Source organism: Lactuca sativa, chromosome 5 (genome assembly GCF_002870075.4).
Source record: "Lactuca sativa cultivar Salinas chromosome 5, Lsat_Salinas_v11, whole genome shotgun sequence".
NCBI classification, from domain to species: Eukaryota; Viridiplantae; Streptophyta; class Magnoliopsida; order Asterales; family Asteraceae; genus Lactuca; species Lactuca sativa.
Window position 1 is genome coordinate 299,367,941 of NC_056627.2, and position 16,017 is coordinate 299,383,957.

The 16,017-nt window shown below is 39.6% G+C and overlaps 1 protein-coding gene across 1 annotated transcript; it reads right to left on the reverse strand.

Annotated features, from left to right (window-relative positions):
* Positions 1-10,381: 10,381 nt before the first annotated feature.
* LOC111892481 (uncharacterized mitochondrial protein AtMg00810-like) lies at positions 10,382-10,915 on the reverse strand. The gene is made up of 2 exons (XM_023888519.1): positions 10,555-10,915; positions 10,382-10,449 (listed from the first exon to the last, which is right to left on the reverse strand). The coding sequence occupies exons 1-2, from the start codon at positions 10,913-10,915 to the stop codon at positions 10,382-10,384; spliced, it is 429 nt and encodes a 142-aa protein (XP_023744287.1).
* Positions 10,916-16,017: the final 5,102 nt, after the last annotated feature.

Here is a 16,017-nt window from a genome sequence, read left to right on the forward strand (position 1 = left end):
CTACATTCAGAATCGGTCCTTGCTAAATAAGAGATTCTCAATTACTCCATATGAGATCTTAAACAACCAAAAGCCAAATGTCAAATTTTTCCACATATTCGGTTCAAGGTGCTTTATTTTCAATTCTAAAGAGAACCGAAACAAGTTTGATGTCAAATCCGATGAAGGAATGTTTCTAGGTTATTCATTAACGTCAAAAGCATACAGAGTGTTGAATAAATGCTCAAAACAAATTGAAGAAACCTATTATGTCACCTTCGACGATAACTACATGAAGAAAGTTCAAAGGAGTGAAAGTGACTTAGGAGAAATTTTTCCAGAATCTGGACAAGTCTCGGTTCCAATAGCCAACATGTTTGAAGAATACATGCGCCTATTTGATGAACCAGAGAAAGTAGCACACTCAGAAGCGAAAGCCGCATACAACACAATCGAAAGTCTCAAGAAAATTATAGATGAAGCTGCCAAAAAGATGGAAAGTGAACCTCCTACCGCTAAGAGTAATCCACCATCAACAGACTCAAAATTCCAGGGGGGGAGTTCAACTAACAGAGTATCTTTCGAGGGGGAGAATCCAATTCCGTCCCCAACTAATAAAGGTCAAGGTGAAGGGGAAAGTACTGATCCAAAACCACCCAGTAGTAGTTCGATCGAGGGGGAGAATACACCTCCCACAGAGGGTGCAAACTCTGATGCTGCCACAGATTACACTTCATCAGTCGAGGGGGAGAAAGAGAGTGAGAGTACAACTGAGGAAGGCGAGGGTGATCTATCAGAAGTTGAAGTAGAAGTGAATGATGAATTAGATCCAGCATATGATCCAAATTATCCTCCATTAGTAAAATGGACTAAGGACCATCCCAAAGCACAGATTATTGGTGAAACTTCAGAAAAAGTTCTTACTCGTTCTCAATTGAAAGCGAAACAAACTGCATTATTCTCTAAAGTTGAATTTTGTATGTTTAATTCGTTTGTTTCCAAGATTAAGCCAAAAACTGTAAATGCTGCACTTGATCATTCAGATTAGGTCCAAGCAATGCAAGATGAACTTCATGAGTTCGAACATAACCGAGTTTGGAGGCTGATTCCCACACCAAAGGATGCTTCTGTGGTTGGCTTGAAGTGGGTCTTCATAAATAAGTTGGACAAGGAAGGGAATGTCATTCGCAACAAGGCTCGGTTGGTGGTCAAAGGTTATTGCCAAGAGGAAGGAATATACTATAAGGAAACCTTCGCTCATGTAGCTTGGTTGGAATCAGTTAGAATCTTCTTGGCGTATGCTGATCATAAAAACTTCGAAGTTTTCCAAATGGACGTCAAATGTGCCTTTTTGAATGGAGAATTGGAAGAAACTGTTTATTTTGAGCAACCACTAGGGTTTGTGAACGAGATATTCCTTGATCATTGTTATGTGTTGGATAAAGCAGTCTATGGATTAAAGCAAGCACAGAGAGCCTGGTATGAAACTTTGACTCGCTTCTTAAAAATGTCAAAATTTAAACAAGGTTCGGTTGAACCAACCTTCTTCTGAAAGAAAGAAGGCGAACATCTTATGATAGTTCAGATTTATGTTGATGATATCATCTTCGGCTCTACGAATCCTAGCTTAACAGCTGAATTCAGGAAGTTGATGGAGACTAAATTTGAAATGAGCGCGATGGGTCCAATTAATTTTTTCCTTGGTTTAAATATTAGACAGGGAACAGAAGGTATATTTATCAACCAGGAGGCCTATACAAAGAATTTACTGACAAAATTCGGTATGATGGGTGACTCAAAAGTGAAGGTTCCAATGGCATTTGGCACTAAGTTAACACCATCTCTGGAAAAACCTACTGTCGACATAACACTATATCCTCATATGATAGGGTCCCTTATGTATCTAACAGCTAGTAGACCGGATATTATGTTTTCTGTTTGTTATTGTGTTAGGTTTCAAGCCAATCAAAGAGAACCTCACATGGTAGTAGTGAAGAATATATTTCGTTACCTGAAGCGAACCTCATCTCTCGGTCTCTGGTATCCTGCAAGATCTACATTCTTCATTCAATCTTTTTCTGATGCTGATCTAGGAGGATGTGGACTGGACAAAAAGAGCACTACCTGTGGATGCCAATTTCTTGACAGAAAACTTGTTAGCTGGCAGTCCAAGACGCAAACCTACATGTCATTATCCACAGTCAAAGCTGAGTATATAGCTGCAGTGTCTTGCACTTCTCAAGTAATATGGATTCAAAGTCAACTGAGAGATTACGGGCTAAGTATGAAAAAGATTCGTCTCTATTGTGAAAGTGCAATAAGGATTTGTCATAATCTAGTGCAACACTCAAAAACTAAGCACATTGCACTTAGATATCATTTCATCAAGGATCATGTAGAAGATGGGAATGTGGAAGTGCATTTTGTTCGATCTACTGATCAACTGGCCGACATATTCACTAAAGCATTACCTGAAGCACTCTTTAACAAAATCTTACAAGGCTTGGGTATGATGGAAGCAGAGTCGGTACCGAATCCTCAAATTTCTCACTAAAAATTAGACAAGAAAAATGGAGCGAACGCTTGGTCTATTTCGGCTCCTTAATTTTCGGGAACCGAAATGAACCGACCGCTCGGTCTATTTCGGCTCTGAAATTTTGAGAACCGAAATGAACCGATCGCTCAGTCTATTTCAGCTCTGAAATTTTAAGAACGGAAATGAACCGACCGCTCGGTCTATTTCGCTTCACTCAATTAAGATAAGGTTTCGGTTGTATACTATGTACATTTCTTCTCTCGTCTTTAATATGGGTTATGCTTATTTAATTTATTTGCTTTCTATTTTTATTCTTTTTTAGAAAACTTCAAAAATCCAAAAATATTTTCTCTTTCTGATTTTATTATATTTCAGAAAAACTCAAATCTTCAAAAATATTTTTCATTTTTTTGTTTGTTTTGTTTGTGTGGTGTGTTTTTTTGTTCTTAGAGTTAAGGCAGGTACAATTATTTCCATAAGAACTAGTTAAGGGTCCCTAGAAGCATGCTGTTGCATGTAGACCAAAGCCTCTATGACTTAGAGCAGGCCTTAATGATTCGATCTATACCTATTGTTTCTTCCCAATTCGGCTGTTCACATCAACTCGGTCTAGAGCTACCTTACTCTTCTCATATGAGTTAAGAGTTTGTCTGCTTAGTCATGTCTTTATAGCAGAAGTTACTTTCAGTTCTTTAGCCATTCTCTTTATATTCTCTATCTACTTTCGGTTCACCAATGTAACCCTTGAGACTGTCGGTTCTTACCACTGAGGTTTATGGTTGCACAAAGTCTGTGTTTGTGATCTTAGATACGTATACCACGTGCTGAGTGAAACCCAAAATCCAACACCAATAATGAATTGATGGTGAATTACTAAATTCAAGAACTTACTGGTTACTCGATGAAATCTCTTTTTATTTTTGTGTGGTCTTTACGAAATTGTCTAAAACCAAGGCATTTCTTCCCAAAAATATCTAGTTTATTTTTTTTATTTTGAGATTTCTATTACTTCATTTGTCACTCCACCTTATATCTCACCTACTTGTTCAACAGACTACATCGGTCTCATAAGTACTTCTTCCAACGTTTGGTCTTTTGTTAAGACTCGAATTTCGGTTGAAGATAAGCTTCCCAACGCCTAACAATTAAAAGAAGCCTTTCATTGTTTCTCAACAAACAGTTGATCTTATTTTACGGGAAACCATACAAGCACTTCAAGTCTCTCTTGACTTTGAAGGAAGCGATTCTTGCCCGGGATCACCTACTTTCTGTCTTATAATGAGACATCACTCACATCCCATACACACTTGCTTTATTTCTTTATCGTTTGTAACTCTATTGCACGAAAATTATATTCTCCAAAACTCTAGTTGCTGTTGGTTCAAGTTTTGTTTAAACAGGGGCAATCATGCTTCTTGAAGTCACACTGAATTTCAAACGATGATTGAAGATAAGAATTTGGGCGCGTGAATTTGAACGGTCTCTATACCCACACGTGCTGACATTTACCTGGGAGTACCCAGCCTGTCACATCGCACTTTTCCAGGCGACGTTTTAGTGATCACGTCATTATCATCATCTACATTCTCTCTCCTGGAAACGGTATATAAAGATATTTTCCTTTATTTGTCTTTTACCACCAACAAATTCTCTCAAGATTACGACGCAAGTTCCAACTGTTTATCTTCCTTCTTCGTTCAACAATGGCGACTTCCTCTTCAGTTCAAGATCAGACTGCGTCGTCTACATTGTTTATGATCAAGCCAAATCAAAATATGATCATCGAACTTAACCCGTTTTTGTATGATTCGTATATGCTTCAGGTTTTCGAGTGTTTGAAGTATTCTCCACTGGTTGTAGCCCTAACTCAAGTTGAAGCCATTCCAATGTCTCTCTTATTGCAGGTCTACTCCACGGCCTCATATGACAAGAACAAAGAATGCATTTTCTTTCAAATCCATAACAAGAAGGCTTCTATTTCAAATGGGAGATTTTGTTCATTGATGAATCTTGCTGTTGATTCCTCAGTAATCTCACCATACTTTATCACGACTACACATTTGTTCTCCATGCTTTACGAGATGGGTTATACAGATGTGCTCACAACAGTCACAAAAGTTAAGAAGTCTTGTTTACCTTCTTAATGGAATGGTTTGTTAACTCTTCTCATCAAGAGTTTGGCAGAAAGGAGTGGTGGATCAGATGGCACTAGCAAGGGTTTGCTTACCCTTTTATATGGTCTCTACAATGGCAACAACCTTGACTATGGGATGATTATCTGGTCTCAAGTGGTGCAGAGTCTTAATACATCCACAAGGCATTCAGAGATATCAGGTGGTCGCTTCTGGACGCTTATTACAAGACGGGCGATTAACACTTTGGACATTCCTATGATAAAGGATGCCCTAGTAGCGTCCATTGCTACGTTTCACACGAAGAAGATCATCATCTCTGATCCCACAAAGTTCCATCACAAGGGCTCCATTCCTGAAACCATGTATCGTTGTGTTTCAGCTGAAAGTAAAGTTATGGCGGAATACATAACATTTCCTCCTAAGGGACCAAGGATCCTTACTCCAGAACAACAGGCTGCCTTGGATGTTGTAGACAAGCCTGGCAACCGAGGTAAACGTACTACCACAAAGAAGGATTCCATAAAAGAGGATAAGACTAATGCGTCTAAGTCACGAAAACGAAAATCTTATAAAGGAGATTCTTCCAAGCCCAAGAAGCTTAAGAAAATGGCAAGAAGATCCAAGAGTCCCGTCCTCCTGGTTCAGACAATGACAAGGAAGATGAAGAAGAGAAGGGTCATTAAGAATCACCGAGAGGCAATACACCTCCATGATCCCCAACTCCAACTAAACACATTCATGACAAAATTCCTACCCCACCTCCATCACTGAAACAAACAATTCCAGTTTCGGTTCCTATCAATCCTCCACCCACTACTTCACAACCAACGACTTCTTTATCCTCACCTCCACCAGTTACTACTATTTCAATTTCTACATCACCATTACCACCTCCTATAATTTCACAATCAACCACCACTACTATTCCTGACCCAACAGTGGAAGTCAACGTATTTGATACAGGGGCAACTACTACAACCGAAACACCAGTCATCGTTAAACCTCTTTCACCTACCAACTCAACCGATTCCAATGCCACTCTCGGTGGAGAGAATGATGAGTATGACTCTACTTACTTCATTCCATATCGTCTTCCTTCTGATGAAGACAATGATGCTCCTGTCAGCAGTCAACATTTACAGGGCATTCATGAAAAGCTGGATCGTTTGCTTGAAGACAACAAGGCTTATAGTGGTGTGGTTCTTAAAGCTTTCCTAGAGACTGCCATAGAACAATACATGTCATCAATTGAAAAATCTACTAAAGCTATTGATGAGTCTACTTATTCTTGTAAAAAGGCAACTAATGATGTTACTGAGATTGTTCATACAACTCAGATTTTTCTTGATTCACTGAAAAGTCATGCTGATACAAGTGCAACGAAAGTACAAGCCTCTGTGGATTTATTTTCTAAGTCCCTTCAGGAAGAAAGCACCAAGTTTGAAGCTGTGCATTCATTTATCCAAACCGAGAACACTTCCTTTTTAAGTTTAGTGAATTCTCGTTTTGCCTCTTTTCATGCTGACCTGGCAACTAAAAGTGCTTTGAAGGCAGATCTTGCCAAACAAGCATCTACTATTGAAGTCCAGAAGGTGCAGTTAGCCCAAGCAGAGAAAAAAAATTCTTTATTAAAGACAGAACGGGCTAACTCTCACCATCAGAAATCATCTTACCACCAAACTGATTCCTGCCCTTGCCATTCTCGATGAGATGAAGGGTGTTTCCGAGAGGTTCGCACCTCCGAAACAAGGGGGAGAAGGTGTTCGTGTTTATCAACCGAAAGTGGTTGTAAAGACAGAAAGTGATCAACCGAGAGTGACTGTGAAAACAGAAACATAAACTATACACCCAGAAGTCAAAGTCACAACCGAACTGAAGGATAATGTAGCTTCAGGTTCTGGTCCACAAGAAAATCAAAAGGAGACTATTAATGATAGTGATAGTGATGTTGGTGAAACTATTGTTGAGGCTCTCCAGAGAAAGAAGAGGGAACGAGAGCTGAATGAAAACTTGAAAGTTGCGAAGGAAGCAGAGGAGAGGGAAAGGAGAAACAAGGAAGAAGAAGAATCCTTGAATTGTAAAAAGGACTTGTTTTCCTTATGGACGAAAGATGTACTTGTCAATCAAGCTATAGAGTTTTCATCAGTCTATTGGTTGGAACCTGTTGCTTCGTTTGACTGTGATAATTCAAAGGACTCGCAGTTTGACATGCCAATTACAAGGAAGGCGTTCACATTCCATTGTTTTGATTCAATTGTTGAGGTTCATTTTCCTCATCCGAAGGTTGACCGAGAGCTGATTGACTTCTATCTGAAGTATGGCCAACCGCAGTACTTGACTTGGAGTGCACAGAAGATCATTACAGTCAAGGTTCTCAAACCCTCACCTGCTGGGAGATTTATCAATGTTAATTTCAAGATCACTCATGGTATAGAAAACACAGTGTCGACTATCTCTCTTGCAGACCTTCCTAATCTCAATCCTCATGATTGGATTTTTCTATACAACATTCTACTCACTAATCCGACGGAATATGAGCCGATTCTGGAACACTTAAAGCGAATGTTGGCCTCCTACATCTATGAAGTTGCGACTATGGATCAGGAGATAGCAAAGGTTATGAACAAGAAGCGAACAGTCAAGACTACACCAAAGCCGTCAGATGTAAACAAGATGAAGATGGGCCAAATAGATTCAACACATCTTATTGTGATGTTTACTAAAGGTGAAGCTCACAGATTTTTTTTTGCTCTGGTAGATAAGCACTTATTTTCTACTGACTGCTTGGAGCACATCATCAACATAATACATCGGTGCAAGCAGAATTCAGAGGCTGACAAGAAGAATTTTACAGACATGCTTCGGTGGTACATTACATTTCGCTATCATCTTTTGGCCATCATACCGAGGGTGTTCAAGATAGTGAAGAAGTCTTGTGTTGCTAAACATAATTGAGGTTTCAGCTCCAAAGACGCAAAGGGGGAGATTGTTGAGTACGTTTGTGTTGCGTCTTGGGCCTTACGTTTTGCATCCGGATTGGGCCTGTCCATCCGTGATTATCTAGAGTAGCTAGTAGGGTTATTCTATATATATATGCATGCATGTATGCATTATATAAAAATAATAATTACGTTCATTATTTTGTAACCCTAAAACACCTCTACAGTTGAAGTTCTTAATCGAGCTCTTCTGAGGTGTTGAAGCATTAATCATACGACATATTCAAAGCCATACTTGTGTTCTTTATTACATTATTAATCATTAGCTTGCTTAGAATCTATCAATCCTGATAGAACTTTGTTCTAACAGGTTTAGAAGGTGTATTAAGTGTTTGGAGTACAAGATCAAGGATAGAGCGCAACTCCTATTCATGAAAGAAATGAAGTTTGGAAGCCCTGGAGACCTTAAGGAGAGAAGAACCAATTAAATCCTCTTGGAATTTAGCTGGGTGAGAGTCTCCATGTTTCGATAAAGCAGACACACTTACGTGTCTGAGTGGCTAGGAAGGGTTGAAGCAAATGGGTCTGCGGGGACCCCAAGAATTACTGGAGTCTTTTGAGAGACTTCAGTATTAATTTGGTCATGCATTTGGCTAGAACTTTGGTTGGTTTTGCGTTTCTTGAGAACTAGAATGGGAATAGCATCATCATTTGATTCATCTTCAACATTGACTGCAGGTGTCTGAACTTGATCAAAGTCTTCATCAGAAGGGACAACGTGTCTGAGTTTACGTTTCTTAGATAGTTCGACGTTTTTGGATGGAGTGTTTTTATTGGACTTCCCTCGTGAGGTTAATTGAAGAAAGCTTCTTGAGTCTTTGAGCTAAAAGAAGGTTAAAGAGAGTACTAGAAGATGGAGTTGCGGTATTGTCAGGATCATGGGGTGCGGTAGAAGCTGGTATATTTTGACTGGGTAGAGGTGGGGTAGAAAGGTATGGGCCAATACCTTCTATAGCCTCAATGCGATCAATGACTTCTTTTGTCTCAAGTCCAACTATATTCAAGATATGGATGGGTAAACGTCTTAAAGGTATGAATACATATTGATCTTTAGAGGGAGGGTAGGAGTTGCAATGAAGGTATGAGATGCATAATCACCAGAATCTTGCAAAGGTGAACTCTGTAGGAGTTACCCTCGGTGTCTCCTTAGGGATGTACTGAAGGAAATCATCCCATAAGATCTGGCCGTAGTTGACGTCATGGCCTGTGAAGATACTCCAGATGAGCTCCAGCAGTTTGAGGCCCATGTTGTCAGTGCCTCCGGTTCTTCCTGACAGACTGCGGATCACATAGTGACAGACGAACTGCCAAACCGCAGGGAGTTGGTTTTTCTTGAACTCTCCTATTCCTCTGAGCTTCTTTTGGTAACCCATTTGGTAGAGTGAGGAGATGATGTCTATCACACTAGGAGAGATGAACTTAGTAGTGGCATGAACCAGTAGATTGGTTGCAATTAGAAACTTGTCTTTGGTCAAGATGACCAGGGAATCATCCATTAAGTGCAGATTGTTGAGGGGACGGTACGCCGAGAATGCACATTTGAAGAGTGTGAACATTGGAACCACATCAATGAAGGAATCAAAGGTTCCAAACAGTGGGTGATTGGTGATGAACTTGATCATGAGTCAAATAGACTCATTGTAGGAGGAATGATCTTCAAAGATTACCCTGAAGTTGCTTGAGGCAATGGATGGCGACTGGTTCCTTGTGGCGGAATCATAACCAACAAGTTGAGCGGAACCAGAAGCTTTAGATTGCTTCTTTGAGATGCTAGACTTCACCACTTTTTTAAAAAGAGTTTGTAGAACTTGCATAAAACTTGAGTGCAAGAAGATGAAGAAGATGAAGATTTTCTAAAGGGTTCAGAAAGCGTAAAGCTTTCTTGGATGAGAGAAAAATGTTTTATAGGGGGCGGATTTCAAAAGTTTATTGTATTTACCCTATATGTGGCGGTTAAAGATAAAACCCCTTGAGTTTTCTTTCTTTTACGAAAAGGTTAATTTCAGCCACAGAAACGATTAAAAACAGAAAATGTTAAATGTTTTTGATTTTCCAAAAATGTAGCATTTAATGAAGTGTCAGGCCCATTATGACACGTTTAAGGATCGTGTGGTGAGAGGCTTAAATCTGTTGAATAAAGGTGGAATTTGAACTGATTTGACAGCTTGGGGCAAGGTGAATAAGACAGTTTAATGAAAAAGATTTCTTAAAGATTTCTTTTATTGGGAAAATGTTTTATTTGATTTCAAACCTAAAATAGGTCTGACAAGTGGATCATTTGAAAAAGGAGAATAGAAACGTTGATCTGCTATACAAAGAATGTTTTGTTCTTTTGAGAATATTTTTCTAATTTATTGAAGGATCATTAAATAGCACACAACCTCCTTTGGAATTTATGAAGTAGTTGAGAGTTCATTCAGTGTGACTGCAGATTGGTCAGTGATTCGGGATTGATACATCAATGCTGAGAGATTTTTCATTGCGGTGGATGATTAAAAGACTGCGGTAGAAGGAACTGAAATAAACACTTGAAGAAGGTCAGAAATAACAAACAATAAGGACCTTAGAAATATAGGTATGATATATGGTTGCAGTACACCAGATATACTGTGGTACACAAAGTATACTAAAACCATGTACGATAGATATATTTTGTTAGGACCGCACTAGGGACCAGAGATGGTCTACGGTACCTAACAGTTCAAAACGAACTACGGGACCGGATTCATCATTCATAACATTTGTAAGAAACTGTTGATTTTTGTAGACTCAACTGCTTTTGCGAATACATCAACAATCTCTTCATGAGTGTTAACAAAAATTAGTTCAATGTTACCTTTCAGAATGTGGTCTTTGATGAAATGATATCGTAATTCAATATGCTTCGTCTTAGAGTGATGAATACGATTGTGGTAAATTGCTATCGCACTCTCTGAGTCACAGTAAATCGGTATCCGCAGCATCCTGTATTCGTAGTCCGTAAGCTGAGTTTTCATCCACAAAACTTGTGAACAACAGCTGGCTGCGACCACATATTCAACTTCTGTGGTAGACAGTGAGACACAGTTTTGTTTCCTTGATGACCAGCTAACGAATCTTCCACCAAGAAATTGACAGCCACCTGAAGTGCTTTTTCTATCCAATCTACATCCAGCATGATTCGCATCATTGAAAGCTTGTAGGCTAAAGTCATTCCCTGCTGGATACCAGAGGCCTAAAGCCTTGCTGCCCTTTAAGTATGTGAGAATTTGCTTAACTGCGGTCATGTGAGATACTTTCGGATTGCTTGGTATCTTACACATACACCTGTTGCGAATACAATGTCTGGTTGGCTTGCGGTGAGGTACATCAAAGAGAAAATTATTCCTCTATAAGTTTTTTGGTCTACTGATTCACTGGAAGGATCAGCAGAAATCTTATATCCGAAGGCTATAGGGACCTTGGCAGAGGAACAGTTTTCCATTGAGTATTTCTTCAGTAGTTCAAAGGTGTATTTCTCTTGATGTATGAGTATCCCTTGAGGGACTTGTTTCACTTGAAGTCCTAAAAAGAAATTAATCTCTCTATTCATGCTCATTTGGAACTTGTTGGTCATGAGCTTTGCAAATTCATCCACCATCCCCTGATCAGTTGATCCGAAGATGATATGATCCACGTATATTTGTACAAGCATAAGGTGATTACCATTTTCCTTTCTAAATAAAGTGGGATCAATCACTCCTCTTTTGTACCCGGACGAGACAAGAAATTCAGAGAGAGTCTCGTACCACGCTCTTGGTGCTTGCTTTAGACCATAAACTGGTTTCTCAAGTTTGTAACAGTGATCTGGGAATTCAATACATTCGAAGCCCGGAGGTAGCTGAAGATAAACCTCCTCTTTTAATTCACCATTCAGGAAGCCACTCTTGACATCCATTTGATGTACATTGATATTCTTGTTAGCAGTATACGCTAAGAAGATGTGCATGGCCTCCATCCTGGCTACTGGGGCGTATGTTTCATCATAATCAACTCCTTTAAGTTGACTATACCCCTTAGCGACTAGTCTCACTTTGTTTCGGACAACAGCACTGGATTCATCAAGTTTATTCTTGTACACCTATCTGGTACCAAAAACAGTGTGACCTTTTGGCTTTGGAACCAGTTGCCACACTTTGTTTCTTTTAAACTCGTCCAGTTCCTCTTGGGTCGCAGTTATCTAGTCAGGCTCCATTAATGCTTCTTTGATGGTTGTGGGCTCGACCGAAGACATAAATGTTGCATAGTGACAATGATCATATAAGTCTCTTGAGGATCGAGTTTGAATACCTGCGGACGGGTTGCCGATGATTTGAGCCGGTGGGTGGTCCTTCGTCCATACATGTAGACGAGGTTGTGGATGATCAACAGCTGCGGTGGATGGAATGTCTTCAATATCTGAAGACTCTACGGCAGAAGAAGGTAGTTCCCCCTGGACTTGTGAGCAGCCCGCTGAATTGTCTTGCACTGGGAAAGTGGGATTAGAATTATCTTGAGCAAGCAAGAGAGGCTCCCCTGGATTGCAGATGGGAGTTCCCCTTGAACCTGAGAAAGTTCCCCCTGGATTGTTGAGAGAGTGGTAACTCTTGGATCGGTTTCTGTGTCAATGTTCTCTATATCTTCATCGTCTGAGTCTAAGGAGACATTTGATGGAAGATTAATTTTGTGGATAGGGACCGGAGCTGCTTCCTCAGGCACGGGAACCTCGATGGTTGTGACTTGATCCGGAGTGGAGCTTTCCCCCTCAACCGGCAAGGTGGAAGTATTGAGTGACACATCATCAGATAGAGTATGACCAAAAACTTCGACATGCTGCTGTTGAACTTCAGGAGACACAAGAACTTTGGAGATTTGAGCAGTCTCTATGGGGTCAAAAAGATCATCATAGTTTATTTCAATTATGTTAAGGGGACCCGAGGAGGGTGGGATATCACCTTCCAGGATTGCTTTCGTTTCATTTGTAGGAGCAGTGTTGCGGACGTAATAGTCATCAAATTTGACGTCGAAGCTTTTAACTATTAGTCTCGTTTGTCTGATGAGAACCCTATAGGCTACCTTTTTTGTTGAGTAGCCAAGAAAAATACCTTCATCTGACTTTGGTGCAAATTTGTTTAGATGATCCTTATTGTTGATCACAAAACATCTACACCCAAAGATGTGAAAGAATCTGACATTTGGCTTGCGGTTGTTAAGGCCCTCATATGGAGTTTTGTTGAGACGTTTGCAGACAATGCTTCAGTTTTGACCAAAGCATGTTGTGGCCACTGCTTCGGCCCATAAGTGTAGAGGAACATGTGCGAAGTTGAGCATAGATCCGGCTGCTTCTACCAGAGCTCGGTTTCTTCTCTCTACTACTCCATTCTGTTGCGGAATGTAAGGAGCTAAGAAATTGTGACTGATGCCTTTTGAAACCAAGAAACTGTTCAAAAGATGATTAGTGAACTCGGTTTCATTATCACTTCGGATGCGGCGCACTGGTAACTTTATTTGAAGTTCGATTTCTTTGATAAAATTGATCAGCACCTGCGGTGTTTCTTATTTGAGTCTTAGGAAGAAGACCAGAGTGAAACGAGTGAAGTCATCAAGGATAACCAGTATGTATTTTTTGTGGTGGAGACTGACTATGGTAGATGGACCGTAGAGATCAATGTGTAAGAGTTCCAGTGCTTCAGAAATTGTGGAATCAATCACCATAGGATGGCTTGCTTTTGATTGTTTACCACATTTATAGGCTGGGTAGAGGGTGTTGTTGTTGAATTTGAGAATTGGAAGACCTCAGACGAGTTCTCCGGTGACCAGATTGTTGATATACCTGAAGCTAAGAGGGCTAGCTTACGGTGCCATAGCCAGCTAACTTCGGATACTGCTTTGTACAAAAAAACATAGTTGCGGGTTCCTAATGATAAGTGAAACGTCCAAAGGATACATGGTCCCTTCGGACTTGGATTTGATCAAACAAATGCTTCTATCGCTTGTCATTATGTAGCATCATTTATTATCAAATTCAACCCTGTGGCCTGCTCTACATATGCTACCTTTTGTATAGAAAAGTTCCCTGTAGTAAGTTCACCGTAACCTCAGATTATTCCATTCACATTGTTACCGAATGTAACGTTTCAACCTTTGAAAATAGGCCTAAAATCTCGAAGGTATTCTAACCTTCCGGTTATGTGCAAGGAGCAGGCACTATCTATTAACCACTCCTCTTCTTGATCCTCCTTGCACGTTGCCTGAAAATTACACGATTAATTTGGGCACCCAAACAAGTTTGGAGCCTGAGGCGACTAGTGGGTTTTTCAAAGATGCATGAACCAATGTTGTAGGGACAGGTTTTACGTCAATCTTGAGACCTAGTCCTGGATGTTTGAGAACTTCTGGCGTGTTGTGAGGTTTAGAAAATTACGAGGTTTTTGAAAAGTGCAAGATTTGACTTGAGATGATCCCTTTTGACAATGACATTTACGTGAAAGATTTTTGTCATTTACCCTGACCTTTTGCTTGGTCAGCGGTCTGAAGGGTATGGGTACATTTTTGTTACTAGTCCGAGAAGAGTGAGATCTGACAATGGTACTCTTGGAATTTGAAAAGTATGAATTGAGTGTGTGTGAGCACGTGTAGATTTCCTAGGATGTGATTTCTTAAAAATCTGAGGTGAATTTAAATGTGTTGGAGTTGGTAAAATCCCCTTCCATTTTTGGATCATCTGAGGAATAGATTAGAAAACCATTGCTTCGAAAAGACTTTACTTTCTTTTGGATTGTGTCAGAGGGGTTTGAAAAGGTTTTAGAAACTGTACATCCCTTTTTGTTTGTTATCTTGACTGAAGAGTTTTTGGAAAAGTAATTTGAGAAAACAAGTTTTTCTGGACTCTTGGGTTTTGAAATTTTGATTGTCTTTTGTTTTTTGAAAAGATTTCCCACTTTTTACCAAGAGATTGAACTTCCTCTTTGAAGGCCATTTTTGCCTAAATTTTAGGAGAACCGCAATCATTGAGATTCAACTGCGGTTTCTTAGATCCATTAGATTTATTTTGAATACAAGGACTTGATTCATCTGAATTAGAAAGTTCATGATTCTGGGAACATTGACCAAACTCGAAATTCTCTATAGGCAACTCATGATGAATTGGCTGAATGGTTATATAACTCTTAACTGTGGGCTGCGGTAAGGAAGATTGGACTACCGCAGCATAAGTCTGAGTTGTTTTCTTTGTGGGACATTTGATCAGAGGCAATTGGTCTAACTATGGTTCAGAATTGCAGTGAGTGGTACTGCAGTCTGAAGGCAGTGATGTGAAGTTCATGTGAACTTCAGGTTCCATAAGAATTTCTTCATCAGCAACTGATGAAGTTTGAGAGTTCGGATAAATTGTGCCAGAGATAGGAATTTGATCACTTGAGTTACCAGAAAATTCAGGAAGAATTTCCTCAATAACACAATTATTACTCAGATTATGAAGTCGACCAAAATGAGTTTTGATGTCCTCAAGAGAGGTTTTTTCATTGATTAGGAAATGGAACTCTCGGTCAGGAGAGACATAAAGTCGGTCTTTGTTAAACCGGGGTGAGGAATCCTTTGCGGAAGGATACCCATTAGATCAAACCCAATTATAGGTGTTATCTATGGTTCCATTGTTCACAATATTTTCAATAGCTTCACTTTCATAGAACAATTTTTCTATTAAAAGATTTAAACGTACAATTTCAGTTTGAGCTAAATCTCTCTGATCTAATGTTATGCCTAATTGAGTTTCGCATAACATTATTGCATCCATTTTCAAATCCTAAGTCCTTTTCTAGCATGGAAACTTTGAGTCTTTTGTCTTCTAGTTGTCCTCTAACATGAAAAAGTTCTTGGGACGCAATGTTCTTCTCATCTAAGGCTTTGTTATAGTCTAAAAGGACGGCAACACATGTGTCATCACGGTTGTCAAAAAATGGTTGACAATCATGCATGCTATAATTAAGAGTTTCGATCATAAGTTTAACCTGCTCAATGATGCTCAGAGGTACATCTTTTGCCATGTAACAATAATTATTTTCCAGTTTGGTTGACTCATCTTCATCCGCAGTAGCCATCATGCAGATTTTGCCTTTACCCTTGATGTTGTTGATATCTTCATCCTCATCTTCGGATGACCACACTTGATGGTCTCTTCTGAATTGGGCTATGTATGCCCTTGCTTTCTCTTTTTCTTCCATTTCTTGAGCCACTCTGAGATAGAATGCTCTGTCTTTCACTACATTTGCTTTGCAATCTTTAGCAAAGTGATTTTCCTTGTTGCACTTGTGACAAATTACAACATCAGATTTTTCTTCTGATGAGGTACCGGAGTCAGTTGTCTTGATAG

Excerpts from the sequence above, each read along its gene's own strand:
- LOC111892481 (XM_023888519.1), bottom strand. The coding sequence starts at position 10,915 with ATGACCGCAGTTAAGCAAATTCTCACATACTTAAAGGGCAGCAAGGCT. Across the intron at positions 10,450-10,554 it reads GATAGCAATTTACCACAATC|AGATTGTTGATGTATTCGCA; the intron begins GTATTCATCACT and ends ACACTCATGAAG.